This window comes from Pongo abelii, chromosome 6 (assembly GCF_028885655.2).
Source record: "Pongo abelii isolate AG06213 chromosome 6, NHGRI_mPonAbe1-v2.0_pri, whole genome shotgun sequence".
Classification (NCBI taxonomy): Eukaryota; Metazoa; Chordata; class Mammalia; order Primates; family Hominidae; genus Pongo; species Pongo abelii.
The window spans coordinates 27,211,293-27,233,691 of NC_071991.2; the positions used below are offsets into that span (position 1 = coordinate 27,211,293).

Sequence of the window (22,399 nt, forward strand, 5' to 3'; positions counted from 1 at the left end):
AAGGACATGAGCCTGGCTGGATCCACCACCTACTGACTGAAGAGAACTTGGGTCTTGAGTGAACATCAGCAGTACCTAGGTAGTGGTCACTGTGGGCCTTATGTGAGAGCCAGTCCTGTGCTAGCTTTGGGTCTGACTTAGTGTAGTCCTAGTGATGGTGGCCACAGGGGTGCTTGTGTTACACCAACCTCAGCTCCAGGCAGCACAGCATGGAGAGAGAGAGAGATTCCATTTATTTGGCAGAATGTAAAAAAATAGAAAAAGAGTCTGCCTGGTAACCCAGAGACTCTCTTGGATCTTACCTATGACCACCAAAGTGGTACCTCTACAAGTCTGCAAGGATCACAGTGTTATTCAGGTTGGGGTGCCCCCTAATGCAGATATGACTGCAATGATCAAAGACTTAGATTACAACACTCAATTCCCTTTGAATACTTGGAAAGCCTTTCTAAGAAGGACAGGTATTAAAAAGCCCAGAATGCAAAAACTAAAATAAATACCTAACTCATTAATGCCCAGACATCAATGAACATCCACAAAAATTAGGACTATTTAGGAAAACACAACCTCATTAAAACTAAATAAAGCACTAGTGTGCAAATCCTGAGAGACAGAGATATGTAACCTTTCAGACAGGAAATTCAAAACAGCTGTTTTGAAAAAGCTCAGCAAAATTCAAAATAACAACAAAAAAAGAAATTCAGAATCTGATCCAATAAACTTAACAAATTGATTAAAATCATTTTGAAGAATCAGGCAAAAATTCTGGTGCTGAGAATTCAAATGACATTGAAAAGTGCATCAGAGTCTCTCAACAGCAGAATTGATCAAGCAGAAGAAAGAATCAGTGAATTTGAACACAGGCTATTTGAAAAGATACAGTCAGATGAGACAAAAAAAAAAAATAGCCTCAAGAGGGCAATTCTAAGAGTTATGGCCTTCCAGAGGAGGTAGAGAAAAAGTTCTGGGTAGAAAGCTTATTCAAAGGGATAATGAGAACTTCATATATATATATATATTCATGTACAAGAAGGTTATAGAATACCAAGCAGAATTCACTTAAGTATGACCACCTGAAGGTCTTTAATAATAAAACTCTCAAAGGTCAAAGACAAAGGATTCTAAAAGCAGCAAGAGAAAAGAAACAACATTCAAACAAGCACCAATATGTTTGACCGTAGACTCTTCAGTGGAAATCTTACAGTCAAGGAGATGGTGACATGACATACTTAATGTACTGAAGGAAAAAACTTTTATCCTAGAATAATACACCCAGCAAAAATATCCTTCAACCATTAAAAAAACTAACAAGCTGAGAGATTTTATTAACACCCCCAGACCTGTCCTACAAAAATGCTAAAGGCAGTTCTTCAATCTAAAAGAATAGAACATTAATGAGCAATAAGAAGACATCTGGTACAAAACTCACTGGTAATACGAAGGACACAGAAAACACAAAATTTTCTAGCACTGTAAATATGGTATGTAAACTATTCATATTTTGAGAAGCCTAAAAGATTAGTCCATACTTATAATTATTAAAAATAATAACTTTCTCTACCTCCTTAAGGCCATAACTCTTATATTTCTACTTTTGAGGCTTAGTTATTCAAAATACTAACTACACAAGTTTAAGACATAGTATAATAAGATATAAATAGAAACGACAAAATGTTAAAAAGTTGGGAGATAAAGTTAAGCTGTATTTTTTATTAGTTTTCTCTTTGCTTGTTTGTTCATTTTTACAAGTGTTAAGTTGCCATCAGTTTAAAATAATGAGTTATAAGATGTTATTTGCAAGCCTCATGGTAACCTCAAATAAAAAAACTTATACTAGACACACATACATAAAATCAAAAAATAAAAAATAAAAAATAAAACATACCACTAGATAAATCATCTTCACTAAAAGAAAGAAAGGATGAATGGGAGAGAGAAAAGGAGAGAAAAAGAAAGAGAAAATACCACAAAACAAGAAATCAGATAACAGAATGGCAGACGTGTCTTTATTTATTAATAATAACACTGAATGTAAATTAATTTAACTCCTCAGTCAAAAGATAGATTGGCCAAATGGGTAAAAATAAAAACGAGACCCAACAATCCGTTTCCTACAAGATACACACTTCACCTATAAAGACACAGAAAGACTGAAAATAAAGGGATAGAAAAACATACTCCATGCAAATGGAAACCAAAAAAAGAGCAGGAATAGCTATACTTACATTAAACAAAACAGATTTCAAAAAGATACTCCATGCAAATGGAAACCAAAAAAAGAGCAGGGATAGCTATACTTATATTAAACAAAACAGATTTCAAGAAAAAAAACTATAAAAAGAAAACAAAAGTTATTATATTATAAAAAAAAGTGGTCAATTCAGCAAGAGAATATAACAATTGCAAGTTTATATGCATCTAACACTGGAGAACTCAGATACATGAAGTAAATATTAGAGCTAAAGAGAGAGATCAACCCCAATACAATAATAGCTAGAGACTTCAGCAACCCACTTTCAGCAGTAGACACATCATCCAGATAGTAAAATCAACAAATAAACATTGGACTTAATCTGCACTATGGACCAAATAGACCTAATAGATATTTACAAAGAATTTCATCAAAAAGCCACAGAATACAAATTCTACACCTCAGCCCCTGGGTTATTCTCAAGGACAGACCATGTGTTAGGTCACAAAATAACTCTTAAAATAAGCTCCCCCAAAATAAAATTATGTCAGGTATTTTCTCTGACGATAATAGAATAAAACTAGAAATCACTAACAGAAAAAACTTTGGAAACTATACAAACACAGAGAAATTAAAATATGCTCCTGAATGACTGGTGGGCCAATACAGAAATTAAGAAAAAAATTTAAAATGTTCTTGAAAGAAATGAAAGACATAATTATGAATATAGTGAAAGAAGTACTAAAAAGGTTTATAGCAATAAGTGCCTACCTCAAAAAAGTTTAAAAAAAAACTCCGAATAACCTATTGATGTATCATATAGAACTAGAAAAGAGCAAACCAAACCCAAAATTAGAAGAAAAAAATAAAAATTATAGCAGAAATAAATGAATACAAAACAAAATATCAAAAGATAAACATAATGAAAGTTAGTTTTTTGAAAAGATAAACAAAATTTACAAAACGTTAGCCCATTGGCTAAAGATCTGGGATTCAGGTTCCCATGGTGTTGGAATTACTTTCAGGTCTGAAGGTGCCAAGTGCATTGAAAGATGGGGCTGGAATGGCTGATTGCTCTGCTGTGAAGCTATTTTTCTACAAATCTGGCTGAACTGCTCTGGAAGGGACTGTGTATCACAAATAGGCAGAGAAATATTCTGCCTGCAGATTTTGGAGCAAGCCAAAGAGAGAAAAGCCTCTCTGAACTAAAGCCTTGTGCGTACCTCCTGTGTTTATATCCTGTATGGTAATTCTGTACAGTGTTTGGAAAGCATAATTAAAAACAAAATTATCTCCAACCTCAGAGACACTGTAAAATGGCAGAAGAAAATTGTTTTATTACATAATTAAACCAGAATGTGATATGCATCATAGGCAATCTGCTGAGATTACAAAAGCAGAAATAAAAATCACCATATTTAGTCTTTAAGTAGAAGACTTAACAGCATAATCTGTCATATATAGTTTATCCTAAATAAAACTATTAATTGAGAAGGCTATCTATATATTGGGTATATTCAATGAAAATTTAAATTGGCTATACTCAAAAGCAAAATAAGCTTTCCTTGCCTTCATAATATTTTATGAAGTTACCTACTGTCCAACAGAAATGTAAACCATTTACATTTCAACGCAATGGTTTCCAGGTCCTAGAGAAAGACATTTCTAATTTAAAAAGACTGACAAAGTCCTATTTACCTATTTAAATAATTCATATATATTTAATAGAGACACAAAACAAATTTACATGTAAAAATTTTCTAAAATTATTTTTAAAGAGGAGAGCAAAATGTCTTCTTTTATCTTCAAGTTGGATAATTAAGTCTGGTATTTCTAATTTGTATTTGCCCTTATAACAGCCAAGTCTAAGGCCATGACCTTGAACTCATGGACATCTGATTTCCAGTAGGCATTTGAATCAGGCACCTGAGGAGTGGCATTGGGTACAATTTGTTCTTATGAAAGAGGGTTTGGTCAGGAAGTAAAGGCAGAAGAAAGATGCTATGAAGAACTGTTAATGTGAAATAATTTGAATAATCAATAAAGCCTCAACGTCCAGTTTTAGAGAGTTTATTCAAGTGAAAAGCTAGAAATAGTCATCCAGGAGACAAAGGCTCTAGTGAAATGAGATGAGTGCTTCATAGGTGAAACTTGAGTTCTTATTACTACGGGCAAAAAACAAAGAAATTTAACAAGACTACAAGTTTCTATACAAGGCTGGTTTAAGATTTACAAAAAAATCAATCAGTTACAATGTATTTTTTCTACCTTTTTTTTACAACTGGTTTTTCTTTCCTTTTCAACCTAAGACTGTATTTAACATTTCATCTTAAGAAAATGCAATAGCCAGCCAGGTGCAGCGGCTCATGCCTGTAATCCCAGCACTTTGGGAGGCTGAGGCAGGTGGATCACGAGGTCAGGAGTTTGAGACCAGCCTGACCAACATGGTGAAACCCCGTCTCTATTAAAAATACAAAAATTAGCAGGGCATGGTGGCATGCACATGTAATCCCAGCTACTCAGGAGGCTGAGGCAGGAGAATCGCTTGAACCCGGGAGGCGGAGGTTGCAGTGAGCGGAGATCGTGCCACTACACTCCAGCCTGGGCAACTGATTGAGACACCGTCTCAAAAAAAAAAAAAAAAGACAATGCAATAGCCATAAGCAATAGGTTAATCTATAATGAAAGTCAATAGGGAAGGGTAAAGAGGTCTTCCATGGGGCACTTCAGCCATTTACAACAACTGACAAAAGAATACAGATGTAGACATAGGTATAATCCATAAACAGAAAAACAAAGGTTACAGCTGCCTTGTGACTGCTGCCTGCCGTATTACCCAGATCTTGTATTTACATTCCTTTAAGGCCTGGAATAATTTAGAATATCAAACAGCTTAAATTTTGAATTATTTAGTTTTACAGGACCTATGGGCAGGGGAAAGTCCAGAGTTAGTGGAAAGACTAAATTTGTGCTACAGATAGTGACTCAGAAAGGGTTAGGCGCTGGCTTACTTCTGTGTCTATACAGGTAGAAGAGACTATGATCAGGTGACTCAGAAGCCCAGTTGAGTGGATGGACCAGGTTGTTGACACAGATTTAGGGTCTGGGGACAGGGATAAGTCTAAAGTCCTCTAGGCACTTGTATTTGGCTGAAAACTCTAGGAGCAAAGAAAATGTAGATGCAATTTGTGAGCATGGAGATTAGTCCTAAGAGGGGTGTGAGCATATTATTATGTAGCGTGCATGTGGCCAGGTGGGCAGAATCACATACTGGTAGCTAAATGGGAGAAGGAGTCTGACCTCATAACTCACTTCCTATGTGTCCTCAGTTCCTGTTGACCTTGGGAGAAACATGGAATCACAGAACAATTTACAGTGTGACAGTCTTGTGTGCAGTAGAACAGAACCTCCCTTTTCTGAGACACCTGGAGTCTCCCTTCAGCCCAGGGCCTGCCTGACACTTGCTGAGTAACTCACAGGCACGCACATGTCCTTGGCTTCTGTTATTTGTTGATGATGGACCCAAGTGTCAAAAACATGAGCAAAACAACTCCATTTTCTTTTGAGTAACCCAGGGCATGTTGTGAGAAGTTATTATAGCATGAGCATGAAGATGTTTTTATCCCAGCTTTGTTGGAAAATTAACAAATCAAAAACAAAAAAAGAAAATGAACAAAATCAGCAACAATGGATATGTGGTAGGAATAGATGAATGCCTTCAACAATTATGCCATGAATCTATACTTTATTAAGTAATAAAGGAGAATATAACTGCATGAAGAGATCAGATTATGATGTTTTCAAATAGTTTGTGGGTATGTGTTTACTATGAATTTTTGTACCACAAATACCCCCGCTTTTAGGTATTTATTATTTTACGTTTTTAAAAAAATCAACTTTTATTTGAAGTCCTGGGTCACATATGCAGATGGGCAGCTTTGTCACATAGGTAAATGTATGTCATGGTAGTTTGCTGCATAGATCAACCCATCACCCAGGTATTAAGCCCAGCACCCATTAGCTGTTCTTCCTCATGCTCTCCCTGCCCCCTGACAGGCCCCAGGGTGTGTTGTTCCCCCAGTGTGTTCATGTAACTCATCATTCAGCTTCGACTTATTAGTATGAGAGCATGCAGTGTTTGGTTTTCTGTTCCTGTGTTAGTTTGCTGAGAATAGCGGCTTCCAGCTCCATCCATGTCCTTGTCAAGGACATGATCCTTTTCCTTCTTATGGCTGCATGGTATTCCATGGTACATATGTACCACATTTTCTTTATCCAGTCCACTGTTGAAAGGCATTTGGGTTAATTCCATGTCTTTGCCATTGTGAATAGTTTTTTTGTTTTACTTTTTAAAACAGTATACTGCTTAAGGTTAAAAAATACATTGTAAAAACATACTTTGAGAGCACTGAACCTATTGAAATGTAATCGTAAGTGTTTCATGCTCACCAAACTGTAGTTTAATATTTGTTATAAATAATTCTTTGGGGGCTGTTTTAACATTTCTTATCTAGCATTTTTTTAAATGCTTATTACTTCAAATGAGTGCCCATAATATGGTAAAGATATAGGAGATTTCAAATAAAAAAGAACTCACAGAATTTACATGTTTTGAGGAAAATGTCTCAGCTCTAATTGGTCAGAATTTACATAAAGGCAGATGTCTTTATACAAACACATACGACAGGAAAGCAGAGCAAAACTGTGGTTTGCACCAGGCAAGATAAGGAAAAAAAGAAGGAGCTAAAGAAGGGAATCTTGATAAACAGTGTGGTTGAGGACTAAGTTTAGGTGGCCCTAGAAAGGCCTTACTAAGAATTAGGAGGTTCTAGTAATTCATCGAGAGTGACTAAGTAGTTTTGTAAAGAGTAAACAGAAAGATGTACATTTTTTGTAGGATGAAAAATGTTGATGCTCCTACTAAATAAACTATAATCTATTCCAATAATTGACATGTTCTTATTACTGTTACTCAGTTAACTACACTAATAAGTATTTTGATTTTCAAGTCAGGATATTACTGCCTCTTAACATACTCAACAATAAGTTAAATAATATGTTATTATTCCTGTTTCACAAATGAGAGCTGTGAGACACAAAGAGTCTGTGTAACTTATGTAAGTTGACTTTTTAATTGTTGGGATAAATTTCAGGCTGTTTTTAAAACCAACTTTCTTCTCTATTAGATGTCTTTTGTCACATTCTCAGCCATAGTTTTAGAAATGTCTATATCTTCTCTCCTGCTCACACTATTTTGATGTCATGAGTTACTATCTTAGCACTTCTTAGAATAGTGCCTGGCATATCGTACACAGCATTATCAAACATGATTCCCAAAGGAAAAAAATAAAAACATAATTTCTACTTGTAGATGATATCAATATACCTAGCAACCCAAGAGATTCAACAAATATCAAGATTTAGCACAGTGGCAGGATATAAAATAAACCTGCTTATAAAATAAATATAAAAATCAATGCTCTATCATATTGAAATACCACTTTACACACATGACAATGGCTATTACACAAAAAACAACATAATCCCTAAAAGAGCAAGTGGTGTAAAGAAGAGGGAGAAATTAGAATGCTTTTTAACTCCTGGTACAAATGTAAAATGGTGCAGCCACTATAAAAACAATGTGGACATTTCTTGAAAAAAACAAACAAAATGAACATTCTTCTACTTAGAACATAGAATTATATGATCCAGCTATTTCATTACTAAATATATATCCAAAAGAATTAAAAGCAGGGGATTGAAGAAATATTCGTATGCTTGTGTTTATGGCAGCACTATTCACAATAGCCAAAAGCTGGAAGCAACCCACGTCTTCAGCAATGAATAAACAAAATGTGGTATTTACATGCAATGAAATATTATTAACCCTTAAAGGGGAAAATAAATTTGACACATGCTGAACCTTGAGGACAGTATGCTAACTGAAACAAGCCAATTCCAAAAGAACAAATACTGTATGACTCCACTTACATAACTGACTGAGAATGGTAGAATTCAGAGAGAAGGAAAGTAGAATGGTGGTTATAAGACAGTGGACAATGGGAAATATATAGTTTCAACTTTGCAAGACAAAAAGAATTATGAACATCAATGGTGGTTATGGTTGCAAAACAGTGTGAATGTACTTTATTGTCACTTTATGTACACTTTTTTTTTTTTTGAAACGAAGTCTCACTCCGTTGCCAGGCTGGAGTGCAGTGGCGTGATCTTGGCCCACTGCAACCTCTGGCTCCTGGGTTCAAGTGATTCTCCTGCCTTAGCCTCCTGAGTAGCTGAGACTACAGGTGCACACCACCAAGTCCAGCTAATCTTTCTATTTTTTAGTAGATACAGAGTTTCACCATACTGGCCAGGGTGGTCTCAAACTCCTGACCTTGTGATCCGTGAACCTCAGCCTCCCAAAGTGCTGGGATTACAGGCCTGAGCCACCGCACCCGGCCTATGTACACTTAATAATGGATTAAAATAATATATTCTATGTTATGCATATTTTACCACAATATTATTTTTAATAATTTTCATATAGAAAACCAGTGAAAATTTAGCAAATCTAATGAGGGGGAAAAAATGACATTACCAAAGCTACAATAAATACATCTAGGAGAAAATTTTAAAGAGATATGTAAAACATATAAAAGAACAACCTTAAAAGACCTTAAAAGACACAAAAATCACCTAAAAATTTTTGTAACATCCTAGAGACATCAATTTTAACACAATTTTAGGTATTTAACACAATAGACAAAAAGTTGATGAATAAAGGCAGTTGGCTCATAAATTTGAAAATAATATCATAAAAATGGAAATGTACACTAAGACTACAGAGATACCTATTTTTACCTCTGTTATAAAAAATTCCACAATATTCAGTGATGTTGTAAAAAACAGACAATCTTCTGCAATCAAATTAGAAGAGAATATACAAAATACCTAAGCATTAACTTTGAAGCCTGGAAACTCAATTCTACGACTATACTGTGCAACAGAGCTTTACAAACATTAAACAAATATTTCTGAGGTTATTCCCTGTGACCTTATTTGTCATAGCAAAATAACAGACAGAGCAGCTATGTTTATTCATAGGGCAAAGGGTTTATAGTCTCATGCCACCATCTATATTAGAACACTCAGCAGCTATTAAGATAGAAGAGAGAGACCTTTGTGTGCTTGTAGGGAGCCTCGGTCATAGCATATTGTAAACAGCTGTGTCAATGTGAGAATGTGATTGTGGTGAGAAACATATATTGGTCTCTACCCCAGCAAGTTTAATTCCTGAGGTTCTAAGCAACCTCATCTTTCTCTCCTTTGGAAGACAAACCTGAAGATGAGCTTTTCTTTCACTGCATAGTCCAACCAGAAACTGAGGTGTGCTTTCAGATATGGGTGCGCATTGAGAGAAGGCCACCCTTGCACCCAGGGCATGGCTTTCGTTGCAAGCAGAAGCCAGCCCAAAACAGCTACTTACTGAGAGAGCCTCTGCATATACTAATTCCTGCTGTACATCTGTGCCTGCCCCACAGAGCCTGGCAGCTCATGGTTAGGGTATTTATGCCCAGATGGGTGTTCCAGAACAGCCTTCTCCCCCTACTGCTTCCACCCCTGTGCTGGATACACATAATCTATTAACAATGAGAAATCGGATACAACTTTTTTATCTGATTAATGTGAGTAACCTCTAAATTATTAGGCCCAGAGACACAGGAATGAGGAAGCAGTCATGTCCCGCCCACTCTGTGTATTAGTGTGTTTTCATGCTGCGGGTAAGACATATCTGAGACTGGGCAATTTACAAAAGAAAAAGGTTTAATGGGACTTAACAGTTCCACATGGCTGGGGAGGCCTCACAATTATGGCGGAATGCAAGGAGGAATGAGTGACATCTTACATGGATGGCGGCAGGCAAAACAAAAAAAAAGCGTGTGGAGGGGAACTTCTCTTTTTAAAACTATCAATCTCGGCCGGGTGCAGTGGCTCACGCCTGCAATCCTAGCACTTTGGGAGGCTGAGGTGGGCGGATCACAAGGTCAGGAGTTCGAGACCAGCCTGACCAACATGGTGAAACCCCATCTCTACTAAAAATACAAAATTTACCTGGGCATAATGGCACACACCTGTAATCTTGGCTACTCACGAAGCTGAGGCAGGAGAATCACTTCAACCCAGGAGGCGGAGGTTGCAGTGAGCCAAGATTATGCCACTGCACTCCAGCCTGGGGGACAGAGTGAGATTCTGTCTCCAAAGAAACAACAACAACAACAACAAACACAAACCTATCAGATCTCATGAGACTTATTCGCTATCAGGAGAACAGCATGGGAAAGACTTGCTCCCATGATTCAATTACCTCCCACCAGGTCCCTCCTACATGTGGGAATTCCAGATGAGATTTGGGTGGGGACACAGTCAAACCCTATCATTCTGCCCCGTGCCCTTCCTAAATCTCGTATCTTCACATTTCAAAATCAATCATGCCTTCTCAACAGTCTCCCAGAGTCTCAACTAATTTCAGCGTTAACTTAAAAGTCCACAGTCCAAAGTCTCATCCAAGACAAGGCAAGTCCCTTCTGCCTATGAGCCTGTAAAATCAAAAAGCAAGTTAGTTACTTCCTAGATACAATGGGGGTAAAGGCACTGGGTAAATACAGCCACTTCAAATGGGAGAAATTGGCCAAAACAAAGGGGCTACAGGTCTCACGTAAGTTTGAAATCCAGCAGGACAGTCAAATCTTAAAGCTCCAAAATGATCACCTTTGACTTCATGTCTCACATCCAGGTCACACTGATGCAAGAAGTGAGCTTCCATGGCCTTGGGCAGCTCCGCCCCTGTGGCTTTGCAGGGTATAGCCCCCCTCCTGGCTGCTTTCATAGGCTGGCATCCGGTGTCTGCAGCTTTTCCAGGTGCACGGTGCAAGCTGCAGTGGATTTACCATTCTGGGGTCTGGAGGGCACTAGCCCTCTTCTTGCAGCTTCACTAGGCAGTGCCCCAGTAGGGACTTTGTGTGGGGGCTCTGACCCCACATTTCCCTCCTGGACTGCTCTAGCAGATGTTCTCCACGAGGAGGGCCACACCCCTGCATCAAACTTCTGCCTGCGCACTCAGGCTGGGGAGGCCTCACAATCATGGTGGAAGGCAAGAAGGAGCAAGTCATATCTTATGTGGATGGCAGCAGGCAAAAAAAAAAAAAAAAAAAAAAGAGAGAGAACTTGTGCAGGGGAACTCCTGTTTAAAAAACCATCAGATCTCATGAGACCTATTCACTATCTGGAGGTGTTAGGATGAGTTTCAGTGATGTGTACCAGTCTCACAGGGTCTTCCCAAAAGAAAAACACCTGCAGAGACTTTCAGCTAAGCTGGAAGGTAAACATAAGCATTGCTCACCCAGCACTATAATCAGCAATTCTTGGGTGACACCTTGAGGAGTGATGCTCATACACAGCACACTTAGACCTGGTACACTGCTCTGGCCATGATCACCTTTGAAAAGTTTCTAAATTATGGAAAACTGATCATCAAAACCATGCCTTTCCTTCTAGGTAACATCCCTTAGAAACATAAGCTGAACTTATGTATAATACCTATGGAGCTTCACCTTGCAAATGCCTGGGTAAATAGACTGACATGACTTCAGATGACCCCAAAATGTAATGACAAAAATGAAGGTCTTTTGACATTTCTAAATTAATATCTTTCCATGCACAATTGGAAAAGGCAGGTTTTAGAATGAAATTTAATGAAAGGCCTTCTTTCTGTTTTGCCTGGCTAAATTCTAGTAAGAGATTTCAAAGTACATTTTAAGAGGGCTCTTTTACTTCCTCAAAAAAACCTTTTAAATGTTCAAACTGTCTGTTTGACTTTGCTGGAGGATTTACGATACATACTTTAACTTTTTCCAGTCTTTTCTCAGTCTCTAGGAGACGTAAATCTTACCATGTATTTGAAATGTTAACATCCAGAGAATTAGCAAAATAGCATTCCAGCTGAGATCAAATTGGGAAAAAAAAAAAATTGAAGTTTTTTAGACCAAACCTCAAAATTTTATCTCAGTGAATATCTCTAGCTTAGGCAAAAAACATTACCCACATAATAATTAATTAATAATGTATTTGTTTTTATTATTTTATTATTACTCTTGACCTTTTGGAGTATACATTTGTAAACTTGTCTACTCCCATAGACAGCTTTTTTCCTCCTGTTTTACCAACCATTTCTTAAAATCTTCTGTCTGGCCTTTGTGGGCAGATGGTAAGCTGAGAAGCTGAGATACTAGAAAATATGGCCTGAAAATACAGATTGTACTCCATTTGCGGTAAGCTGTGCTTAGGAGAAGTTTTGATTATACCAGAGCTACAATTTTTTTTGTTCTTTCTCTGAAGTTTTAAAGCCATACAGGATTTCTTGGATTTGGCCTCATGAATGTGTTGGTTTTTAGTCACTAGTTCAGATATGCCTTCAACTTAAAATTTCAGTTTATGTTTAGAGTGTAATAGAAACTTTTGTTGCTTTGTTTGTTTAGTCTCCTCTCCGGGACTAAATAAAACTGTATACTGTGGTTTGGAAAAAAGAAAACTATTTACTCAAAAATTCCAAAGATAAATGTTCAAATATTAAATAGTTTTAAATATTTTAAATACAGCTTTAAATAGTGATCACCCTATACCTCCAATAAACAAAAATGTCCCATCTCCAAAATTTCTTCTTGATGTAAATTTTAGAAAGAAAAAGTAAAGAAATGTTTTCTATTTACCTGGGTAAAATCTAAATTTAAAAAATTTAAAAGCTCTACAGTCAAAAGTCCATTTATTTAAAATTGACAATCAGGCTATATATACATACACACACACACACACACATATACATACATACACATACATACACACACATATTATACATACATAAATTTGAGGCCTATGGTTTTTTCATATAAGGTCTTTTGTCAACTGAATTTCTCTCTCCCTAAACTGGTATCTCTATGTGCCTGTTTCTTCTCTTGCTGACATGATTTTTGCCAAGGATAATGTAAAACTTTACTGGCTGTTTGGAAAACAAAATCTTCTCAAACTGTCTCATCTAGAATTAATTCTTCCATTTACTTCTATCTTTCTCATCTTCCACTTAAAACCTTTTGTCACTAAGGAGGACACCTAAAGGAAACTTCTAGCAGCCTGAGACCCCTTGAAGAACACAGATAGAGCGCCACAGGCTTCTCCTTCTTTGGCAGGGTACCTGTTTTTCCTCATGAAGCCCCGGAAGTTGTGGGTAAACAGGTTTTTTTGGGGCCTGAAGCTCTACTCCCTTTTACAATGAACTCCCTCTCTAGGGCTGTTAGATACAAACATGAGTAAGTTATATTTTGTGTCTACATATATGTGTATGTCTATAAATGTGTTTGTATATTATCTACATGGTACTGAATTAAAGATAAATAAGTTTTCATGAATTAAAAAAAATCCTAAATATTTTTCAAGAATATGTGAATTGAGTAAATCTTTTGGCAAATATGACTTGTTTGTTGATTTAATAAAAAACAGTGTCTTCTGACTTCTCAGCAAAATATGTATATATAGAAAAATATATATATGTAGAAAGTTTATTGCTTTTATAACTTGTCCAACACAGTAATACAAAAATGGATAATAGAAAGTTTAACTTCAGATGAGTGTATTAGTCTAATGTTTCATGAGATTTTACAAAAATAATTAAGAATAAATAAATAAAACAGATGTAAATGGGACAAAAGCTTAAAACTTACAATACTAATTGTTTTGTAATGTGTTTAAACAGTTTCTCAAATCTTTATGGAAACTATAATCTTAGATTGTTGCTAACCTACATTAAATAATGGCTATTCATTAAACATCTAGATTATCTCTAAATAAGATAAAATGCTAAGATATTAATTTTTAAATATTAAGTTTAAGCTAAATATTTTTGGTTTCTTCACAGAAACAAAAGATATTTTTGGTTTCTTCACAGAAACAAAAGATATTTAGATCTGTTAGTAAGTATGTCCTATTCCACATTAAAAATGTTTCCATTTAAAATCCTATGTTTCTAAAAATTATAAAATATTTCTAAATGTTTACTACATGACTAATAGTTAAAACTGCTTACTTCTCAGGCTTTCACTATATATTCAGATTACTAAAAATTAAAATTCTGGCTAAGATATAATAACTAAAACTATTGTTAAGGAGAGAAACAATTTTACATACAGAGTGTGCAAGGAAAATAAGATGTGTTTCTTGGTGAAAAAAATTATTTTAGAAAGAGACAAGAGGATGTGGTTTTTCTTAAAGAGAAGGCAATTTTGCTGGGTTTAGAGGTTAAAGAATACATAAAATTGAAAGAATAAAAGATAAAGAAAATGAGGTAAACTCAATGGACATAGAAAGTTGGAGAAAGAGAATAAAGAAAATGTTAAGGGGTTATAAAATGTTTCTAGAAATCTTGTATGGTCAGCTGACTGAGATTGAATACATCTGTTTATAAGGTTTTCTTAAAATTAGCTTTAATAATATAATAATACAAGAATAAAATTTGATTTTCTTTTTTAAACAAGATTTTTATGAAGAAAAAGATTTACTTCAAATTTGTTGGAAGGAACCATATTAGATTTTCTTGGCCAATACCTGTGCCACTAAATTGAAGGCCAATATCTTTTAGAATATTTGGTCACCGCCCTCTCCATACATAGCTCTGCAAAAACCCAGCACTGGACAAATTCTCTCTAACTTTCTGCAGCCTTGGCCACCAATCTGTTTTAGATGAAGATTCTATTTGAAAAAAATCTGCTAATTATCTGCCTGGCTTTCAAAGAACACCTTCATGCATTTTATTGGAAAAAATGCTTTTGCCTTGGTGAGGTGTCACCTCCCATGAACATATGATTTAAAATATTTTTATAAGCTTAGAAAGAATTACTGATAAAATTGTTGCATCCATTGCGGCTTGAAAAAAAAAAGCTACTGATTTACTGGCTACAATTATACTAGACAATCATATTGCTTTAGGTTACTTATTACCTGAGCAAAGATATGTATGTATAGTGGCAAATACCTTTTTATTGTGTACACATAAATATTTCCTATGAAGTAGAAATTTTTCTAAAAAATGAGTTGCCCACTGCCACAAATTCTCCACTCTGCACAAGACAGAAACTGATGTTTTCATGAATGTTTTGTAATTTACGTGTTTATCTACCACACTTTCTTGTAGAAATGTATTTATTTTTCTGTAGGCATCATGAGAGAGACATTTCCTCTGTCTTTTCCCAGGTAGCATTCCCAAAGCTAAGCCGTGGGATTCTGTTTGAAATCATGCTAAATAGAACAGACCTCAGAATCTTACTACATTCACTGTGCAATACATAAAAGGTAAATGAGAATTTTTAACCAATGGAATATAAACTACTTTTTTTTCTGAAATCTACCTCTTTTCTCTTAGAAAACATTTGTGGTTTTTTAAAATCTTTCAAGCTCTAATGATAAAGTCCATCATACAATTAATGAAAAACTGAAGTTGAAATAAGTGAACATATATATTGAAGATGACAAACACAGGGAGAAGCAGTGCTGACTGGAACACAGATGTATTAGACTCACGTGTCAATCACTTGAGAGATTGTCCCACCCCCATTCTGCTCACTAAAGTACTTGATCTTCACTCTCCTAAAAGACACTGCACTTGCCCCCTGTGTGGCGGACGTGTATTTTGCTTTGCAAATTTATACACTCCCTCACTAGGGTGGGTCTTTCCTGTACTTTGGGACAGTTATTCTCCTTCACAAGCCTGAGAGAAACCAGAGGGCAAGATGCATTTGTGCCTTTTCCCCTCAATACCAGCACCTGATTGGTTGACCACCAATGTGTCTGCAGAAACAAAAGCTAGGGTTGACAGGGAAAAAATCTTAATGTTAAAGCAGTTAGCTTTTTAGACGAAGGGTATATCAGGAAACTGCTCTCAGCACGAGGGCATCCAGCTGCTCCCCTGAGAGGCTCCACCCAATACCTCAGGCTCTTCTCTGAAAGGAGATGACCCAGGGGCTGATGTTTGCTAGACACTCCAAGAGACATGGTTCTTGTGGGTATCTTGGATCATCCCCAGAAAGTTGTAATACCTGGTATCAGGAAAATACAGGAGAGTGGCTGAGGACACATCACCCTGCAAAGGTTCCAAAGACATTCTGGGAAGCCGCGTGTGCCTAGAGAAGATGAGAGGAGATGCGCAGAGTGTCAGGTGATTGCTCTTTGCTTTGCTTTCCTGTCATGTGAAATGTTCACGAACAGACGAATATATTAAAAAGAGCCACCTACTGCTCTCTTAAACAAAAATAAACAATTAAAATGCCAAGTCCGTTTTGAAATTAAATAAAGGACTAATAGTTGATAATGTGATTTAGACAGGGATAGTTGGCATTGGAGAATGTGGGAAAGAAATTGGAAATGTAGAATTTTCTACAGTCCCTATAACAGTTAGGATGGGAGAAGTTTTGGATTTGAGACCCTGCTTGCCAAACATTTGAAAATTGCAGACAAAACCAACGACCCTGTAGAGCATTAAAATAACTAAATAGCTGGCAATTAGGCTGAAATGGCCATGATGCTCTGGGATGCTGCCTAAGGAAACCTAACTACGTCGAAGGAATTTCTTGCAAATTACTAACTTTGAGAAAAAAAAACACAAAACTTAGGCTTAACCAACCACAAGCTGCCAATAAAGCTCTAAGTACATAACCAGGACATTTCCACCGGATGGGTGCAAATGCAATACATAACTGTAACCAATCAAATATTGAATCTGGTTTGTTTCCTCATACCTCTTACAAAAGCCTTTTGTTCCAAGTCTCTCCTTTGAGCCCCCAAACAAACCATAGTTGGGTGTTCTCTGATTCATAAATTGCTGTTTGTGCAAATAAACTGTTTGTATTAATCGGTTCTGGCATTACTATAAATGCCTCAGACTGGGTAATTTATAAGAAAGAGGATTAACTGGCTCATGGTTCCACAGGCTGTACAGAAAGCATAACACCAGCATCTGCTTCCTGGGGCCCCACCCAGGAAGCTTAACATCCTGGTGGAAGGTGAAGCAGGAGCTTGAAAAGAAGGCAAGGGGGTTGCTATACACTTTTAAATAAGAACTTCAGGGAACTCACTCACTATCGAGAGGTCAATACCAAGAGGAATGGTGCTAAACTATTCATGAGAAATTCGCGCCCATAATCCAATCACCTTCCACCAGGCCCCACCTCCAACATGGGGTATTACATTTAAATAGCAGAGTTGGGCCGGAAAACACTTCGAAACTATATCCTAAAGATGCCTCAATTTAGGCTACAGTGGCTCATGCATGCAATCCCGGCACTTTAGGAGGCCCGAGGGGGGCGGATCACCTGAGCTCTGGAGTTCCAGACCAGCCTGAGCAACATGGCAAAAACCCGTCTCTACAAAACAAACAAATAAAAAACAAAACCACAAAACCAGGCGAGGTGGCGGTGCATGTCTCTCTAGTCCTAGCTACTTGGGGGGCTGGGGTGGGAGAATCATCTGAGCCCAGGAGGTGGAGGCTGCAGTGAGCCGAAATCTTGCCACTGCACTTTAGCCTGGGCACAGAGTGAGACACTGTTTCCAAAATAAATAAATAAAATAAGCCACAATTTTTAAAAGGAGAAAGGAGGAATTGGGGACCCCAAGGCCCACTGCTTCTTCCACGGAGGAACTCCAGACCCTGAATGAGGATTCTCGTCTTATGACCTTCCCATCGTCCCCGCACAATCTGGAGGAGACTCGGGATTGCGACACAGAGTGCCCAAAAAGGCTCTGGGCTGGAGAGAAATTCGTGTTTATGGACAAAACAAGACGCTCGGGTTTTGGCTGCTGGCTCAGCTCCTAATCTGCGACGGAGGAAGTGAGGACTGAACTGTGCCCACGGGGACTCGGAGCTGCTCCCGAGCCGACCGCGAGGCCAGGATCCCATCGCAGCCAGTTCCGGCCAGATTCAAACAGCCTCTTTCTCCTTCTCGGGACACCCCCTCCGCGCACTCACCATTTCCCAGCCTCCGGATGTTGCGCCTTCCTCCCTATGGATCTCCCAGTACCTGCAGGTCACACGATAACAAGGGCTATGGTAGAGTCACCGAGGAGCTAGTGGAGCGGAAGAGATGGAATAGTACAGACGGGTACCGGACTCAGGGCCTGGGCGCTAGGAGACAAACGCCTTGCCATATTGAAGAGCCCGCCTCTTCCTCTCTAGCTGCGCACCTGATTGGGCAGTTTTCACGCTAGCACCACTGATTGGCTGGGGTTCTCAGCACCACTGATTGGCTGGGGTTCTCCGCCCCACACATTTAGACCCTGATCGACAGGAGATGTAATGAGACACTGGGCGGAAGAGGAAAGAGTGACAGGTTTTTGCCTGCAGCATGTTCAGGCAGAGATTTCTCCTTGTGTTGGGGGCCTGGCCCTGCCTGAGGGACATTTGTATTTAACGTTGCATATAAGATTATATCACTTTCTGATTATATTTACCTGTGTGTGTCTATCAATTTCTGAATTATAGTTACGTGTATGCTGCAGGCCCTGTCTCAGCATCCTTTCTTTCCCTTTAGTTGCAGGAGATCAAAGTCCTCCAGGAGATGCAGCTGCTCCAGCTGGCTGCAGACAATTATCACCTTTGGTCTGTGAAGCAATTTTGGGTCTGCTTCCAATTAATGGAGTGTCTCAGTGAGACTGAGAGGTGAGGGCCTAGCAGATTGGTTAGAGGTGCCACTCGCCCAGGCCTCCCAAGACACCGTGTCTCTTTCCCACCAAAGCTGAGCCTGCCTGAGGACCTAAACAAGCATAGAGAACCAAGATGGGACCCTAGTCAGGGATAGTGCTGGGCTGCGGGTTAAAGCCAGCTAGGTCAGGGCCTCCAGGTGTGGGAAGAAGCTGGCCTCTTCTCTAGGGCCCTGGGCAAGTCACTGCCCTCTTTGGGCCTCTGTTTTCTTATCCAAAAAATGTAGGGATGATGAGCCTGAGAGGGGCTAATGATGAGCTTCAAAGGAGAAAAGAACTTTGAGAGTGCTTGTGCCTGGCTCTTCCTGAGATGATGAGAACAATGGTGACAGCTACATATAACGGAGTCCTCACAAGGCCCAGTGACGTAGGTGGTTCCCATCACACTTTCAAGTTGAGAAAACAGTCTCAGGGAGGCCTGGCTGCATGCCCAAGGTTCCACATACAGAGGGTTGCAGCAGGGAGTGAATCTAGAATCAGAGCTTACTGGAGATGGCAGGAGCATTGGACCAGCTTACTCACACCAGTTATCCAGGATACCAGGTCAGTGTAACTGGGCATAACTGGGTGAAGGGAGCATAGTATCACTGACCTTTTCTTTGACTCTGGCAGGTGAAGACATCCATGCTGGCCACCCTAGAGAAGAAACTACAGAGAGGCCAGACGAGGCTAAAGCAGCAAAAAGGCAGGGTCCCTGTGATGGCGAAGAGCTCCAGGGAGTCAGAGGGAAGAGGTCCTCCCTCCCAGCCAGAGGCCTCCACATCAAAAGAGCAAGGGGCCTTTCTCCCTCAGCCCTTCCCTCCTGTGGCAACAGTCCCTGAAATGCCTCTATAAGACAAATCTGAGTAAAGGCGTGGAAGAGCTGGATTTGGGAAATGGTGGGGGCAGGGACCACATAACATTGTGACTTGTTAAAATCTCACCACAGAGTTAACATGGGAACATGGGGGTGCTTCATGTTTTTGGAGGCCAGCTAGGAGGAGGGGAGAGAGTTGGGGAGAGGCAGCTGAGTGTCTCTGGCTTTTTCAAGTGGAAGATGTGGATAGGAGGGTCCAGGAGACAGGGGATTCTGAGACTTCAAGGGACAGGCCTTGAATGGACACCCAAAAGTGGATACTCATCGCCATCACCACCCGATGGCACAGGGTGTTGCCTCCATCCTGGGCACATTTTCCAGTTGTCTGGTGATGGGATACCCTGCCAGAAAGGATTATATGGATGGGAGTGAGCCTGGGATGGGCAGGGCTGGAGCCAGGATCCTGAGGCTTGGGAGAAGAGAATCCAGGATTACATCCTTAGATCTCAGCACTTGGCAAACCTCCTCTCATGAGAGCCTCATGGCTACCTCTGTGAGCTGAGGTGTCAGGCCCCTCTTCCCTATGAATGTTGAAGATTCCACATCAGCCACCAGTCCCTGATCCCAGGGTGGTGAAGCTGCAGAGCTGCCTGCTTGCAAAGCCCAGTGAGGTTTGGCCTGAGCTGGACTCAGACTCTCCCTCAGGTGGTGCCAATGGAAGGAGAGTAAACTTAGACCTCTCCAAGGGCAGTCAGCTCATATGAGGCTGAGCACTTTTTTAATGGGAGCCTCCAGTTTTTCTGTCATCAGAGAGAGTTGGGGTGGGAGGTCCCTGAGCCTCAGCTCCCATTGTTCCGTTCTTTGAACCCCAGAACCTGATGCAGACCCACCTCCTGCTTTGTGCACGTTCCCTGACCCTGGTGGCCCTGGCAGTAATGCAGTATGAAGGGAGTGGGGAGGGGACCTAGTCTAAGGGTCTAAGGGGCCTTTCTGATGAACACTGGCTGTCTGACTTCCAGGGAAATGTGAATAACACCAAAAAAAAAAAAAAAAAAAAAAGGAAGGTGAGCAGCTGGGGCAACATTGGGGGAGAGTGGAGAGGTGAAAGTCAGAGATGCCCCCGGGGAGAATACTCTATGTATCTAACTTATTTATTTATTAATTTTGATATAGAGTCTTGCTCTGTTGCCCAGACTGGAGTACAGTGGCATGATCTCTGCTCACTGCAACCTTCACCTCACAGGTTCAAGCGATCCTCCTGGCTCAGCCTCATGAGTAGCTGGGATTATAGGTGCATACCACCACATCCGGCTAATTTTTTATATTTTTGGCAGAGATGGGTTTTCACCATGTTAGCCAGGCTGGTCTTGAACTCCTGAACGCAAGTGATCCACCTGCCTTGGCCTCCCAAAGCGCTGGGATTACAGGCATGAGCCACTGCACCCAGCTTAACCTTTTCAATAAATCTAAGATGCAGAGGATGGAGCCTCTGCAATCTCAGATTTAGATTCCATCCTCTGCATCTTAGATTTATTGAAAAGATTTGATACACAGAGAAAGAGACCCATCACAATGGAGGATGTGAGTAGGGGACTGAAATCAAAAACCGGTTCCTGGAGGAGGGACTTTCTGTATCCAACTCTGGAAATAGGTTGGGGCTGCATGGCATTAGAGAACAGGAAGAGGCCCTTAAGAGAAAAGCCCCAGAAACCAGCCCCTGTTAACCTCTCTTCCCCACAGGTTCCCTTCAACATTTTTCACCCAGGCCCCATTAGTAGGAAGTTTACTCTCCTTCCATTGGCACCACCTGAGGGAGAGTCTGAGTCCAGCTCAGGCCAAACCTCACTGGGCTTTGCAAGCAGGCAGCTCTGCAGCTTCACCACTCAGGAAACAGGGACTGGCGGCTGATGTGGAGTCGTCAACATTCATAGGGAAGATTCATAGATTCATAGGCCTGACACCTCAGCTCACAGAGGCAGCCATGAGGCTCTCATGAGAGGAGGTTTGCCAAGTGCTGAGATCTAAGGATGTAATCCTGGATTCTCTTCTCCCAAGCCTCAGGGTCCTGGTTCCAGCCCTGCCCATCCCAGGCTCACTCCCATCCATATAATCCTTTCTGGCAGGGTCTCCCATCACCAGATAACTGGAAAATGTGCCCAGGATGGAGGCAACACCCTGTGCCGTCAGGTGGTGATGGGGATGACTACTCACTTTTGGATGTCAATTCAAGGCCTGTCCCCTGAAATCTCATAACCCCCTGTCTCCTGGACCCTCCATCCACATCTTCCACTTGTCCCTCCCTTTAGCTGCAGGAGATCAAAGTCCTCCGGGAGATGCAGCTGCTTCAGCTGGCTGTAGACAATTACCACCTTCAGCCTGTGGAGCAATTTTGGGTCTGCCTCCAGTTGATGGAGTGGCTCAGTAAGACTGAGAGGTGAGGGTCTAGCAGATTGTCAGAGGGCATGGAGAATATTTGTTTTGGACCAGCTGCCAAGAGCCTGTGGCCATGGCTCCCTGGTCAGTGTCAGGCCCTGCTGCATGATGACCCCTGGGACCCAGCACTCCAGCTGGGCAGGCACTGGGAAGGAGGCCAGGGATGTGGCTTCTACTAGCCTCAC

At 39.9% G+C, this 22,399-nt stretch overlaps 2 protein-coding genes across 2 annotated transcripts in view; both read right to left on the reverse strand.

Annotated features, from left to right (window-relative positions):
* The window catches only part of LOC100437891 (putative zinc finger protein 727), a 33,341-nt gene extending 15,156 nt beyond the window's left edge, over positions 1–18,185 (reverse strand). The window contains exon 1 of the mRNA XM_054560106.1: positions 17,909–18,185. Within this exon, the coding sequence (XP_054416081.1) occupies positions 17,909–18,185 (277 nt within the window). The remainder of the gene's footprint in view (positions 1–17,908) is intronic.
* LOC100436015 (zinc finger protein 736) overlaps positions 1–18,341 on the reverse strand; it is a 308,914-nt gene extending 290,573 nt beyond the window's left edge. The window contains exon 1 of the mRNA XM_054560532.1: positions 18,255–18,341. Within this exon, the coding sequence (XP_054416507.1) occupies positions 18,255–18,257 (3 nt within the window). The 5' untranslated portion in view covers positions 18,258–18,341. The remainder of the gene's footprint in view (positions 1–18,254) is intronic.
* Between the last annotated feature and the right edge of the window lie 4,058 nt (positions 18,342–22,399).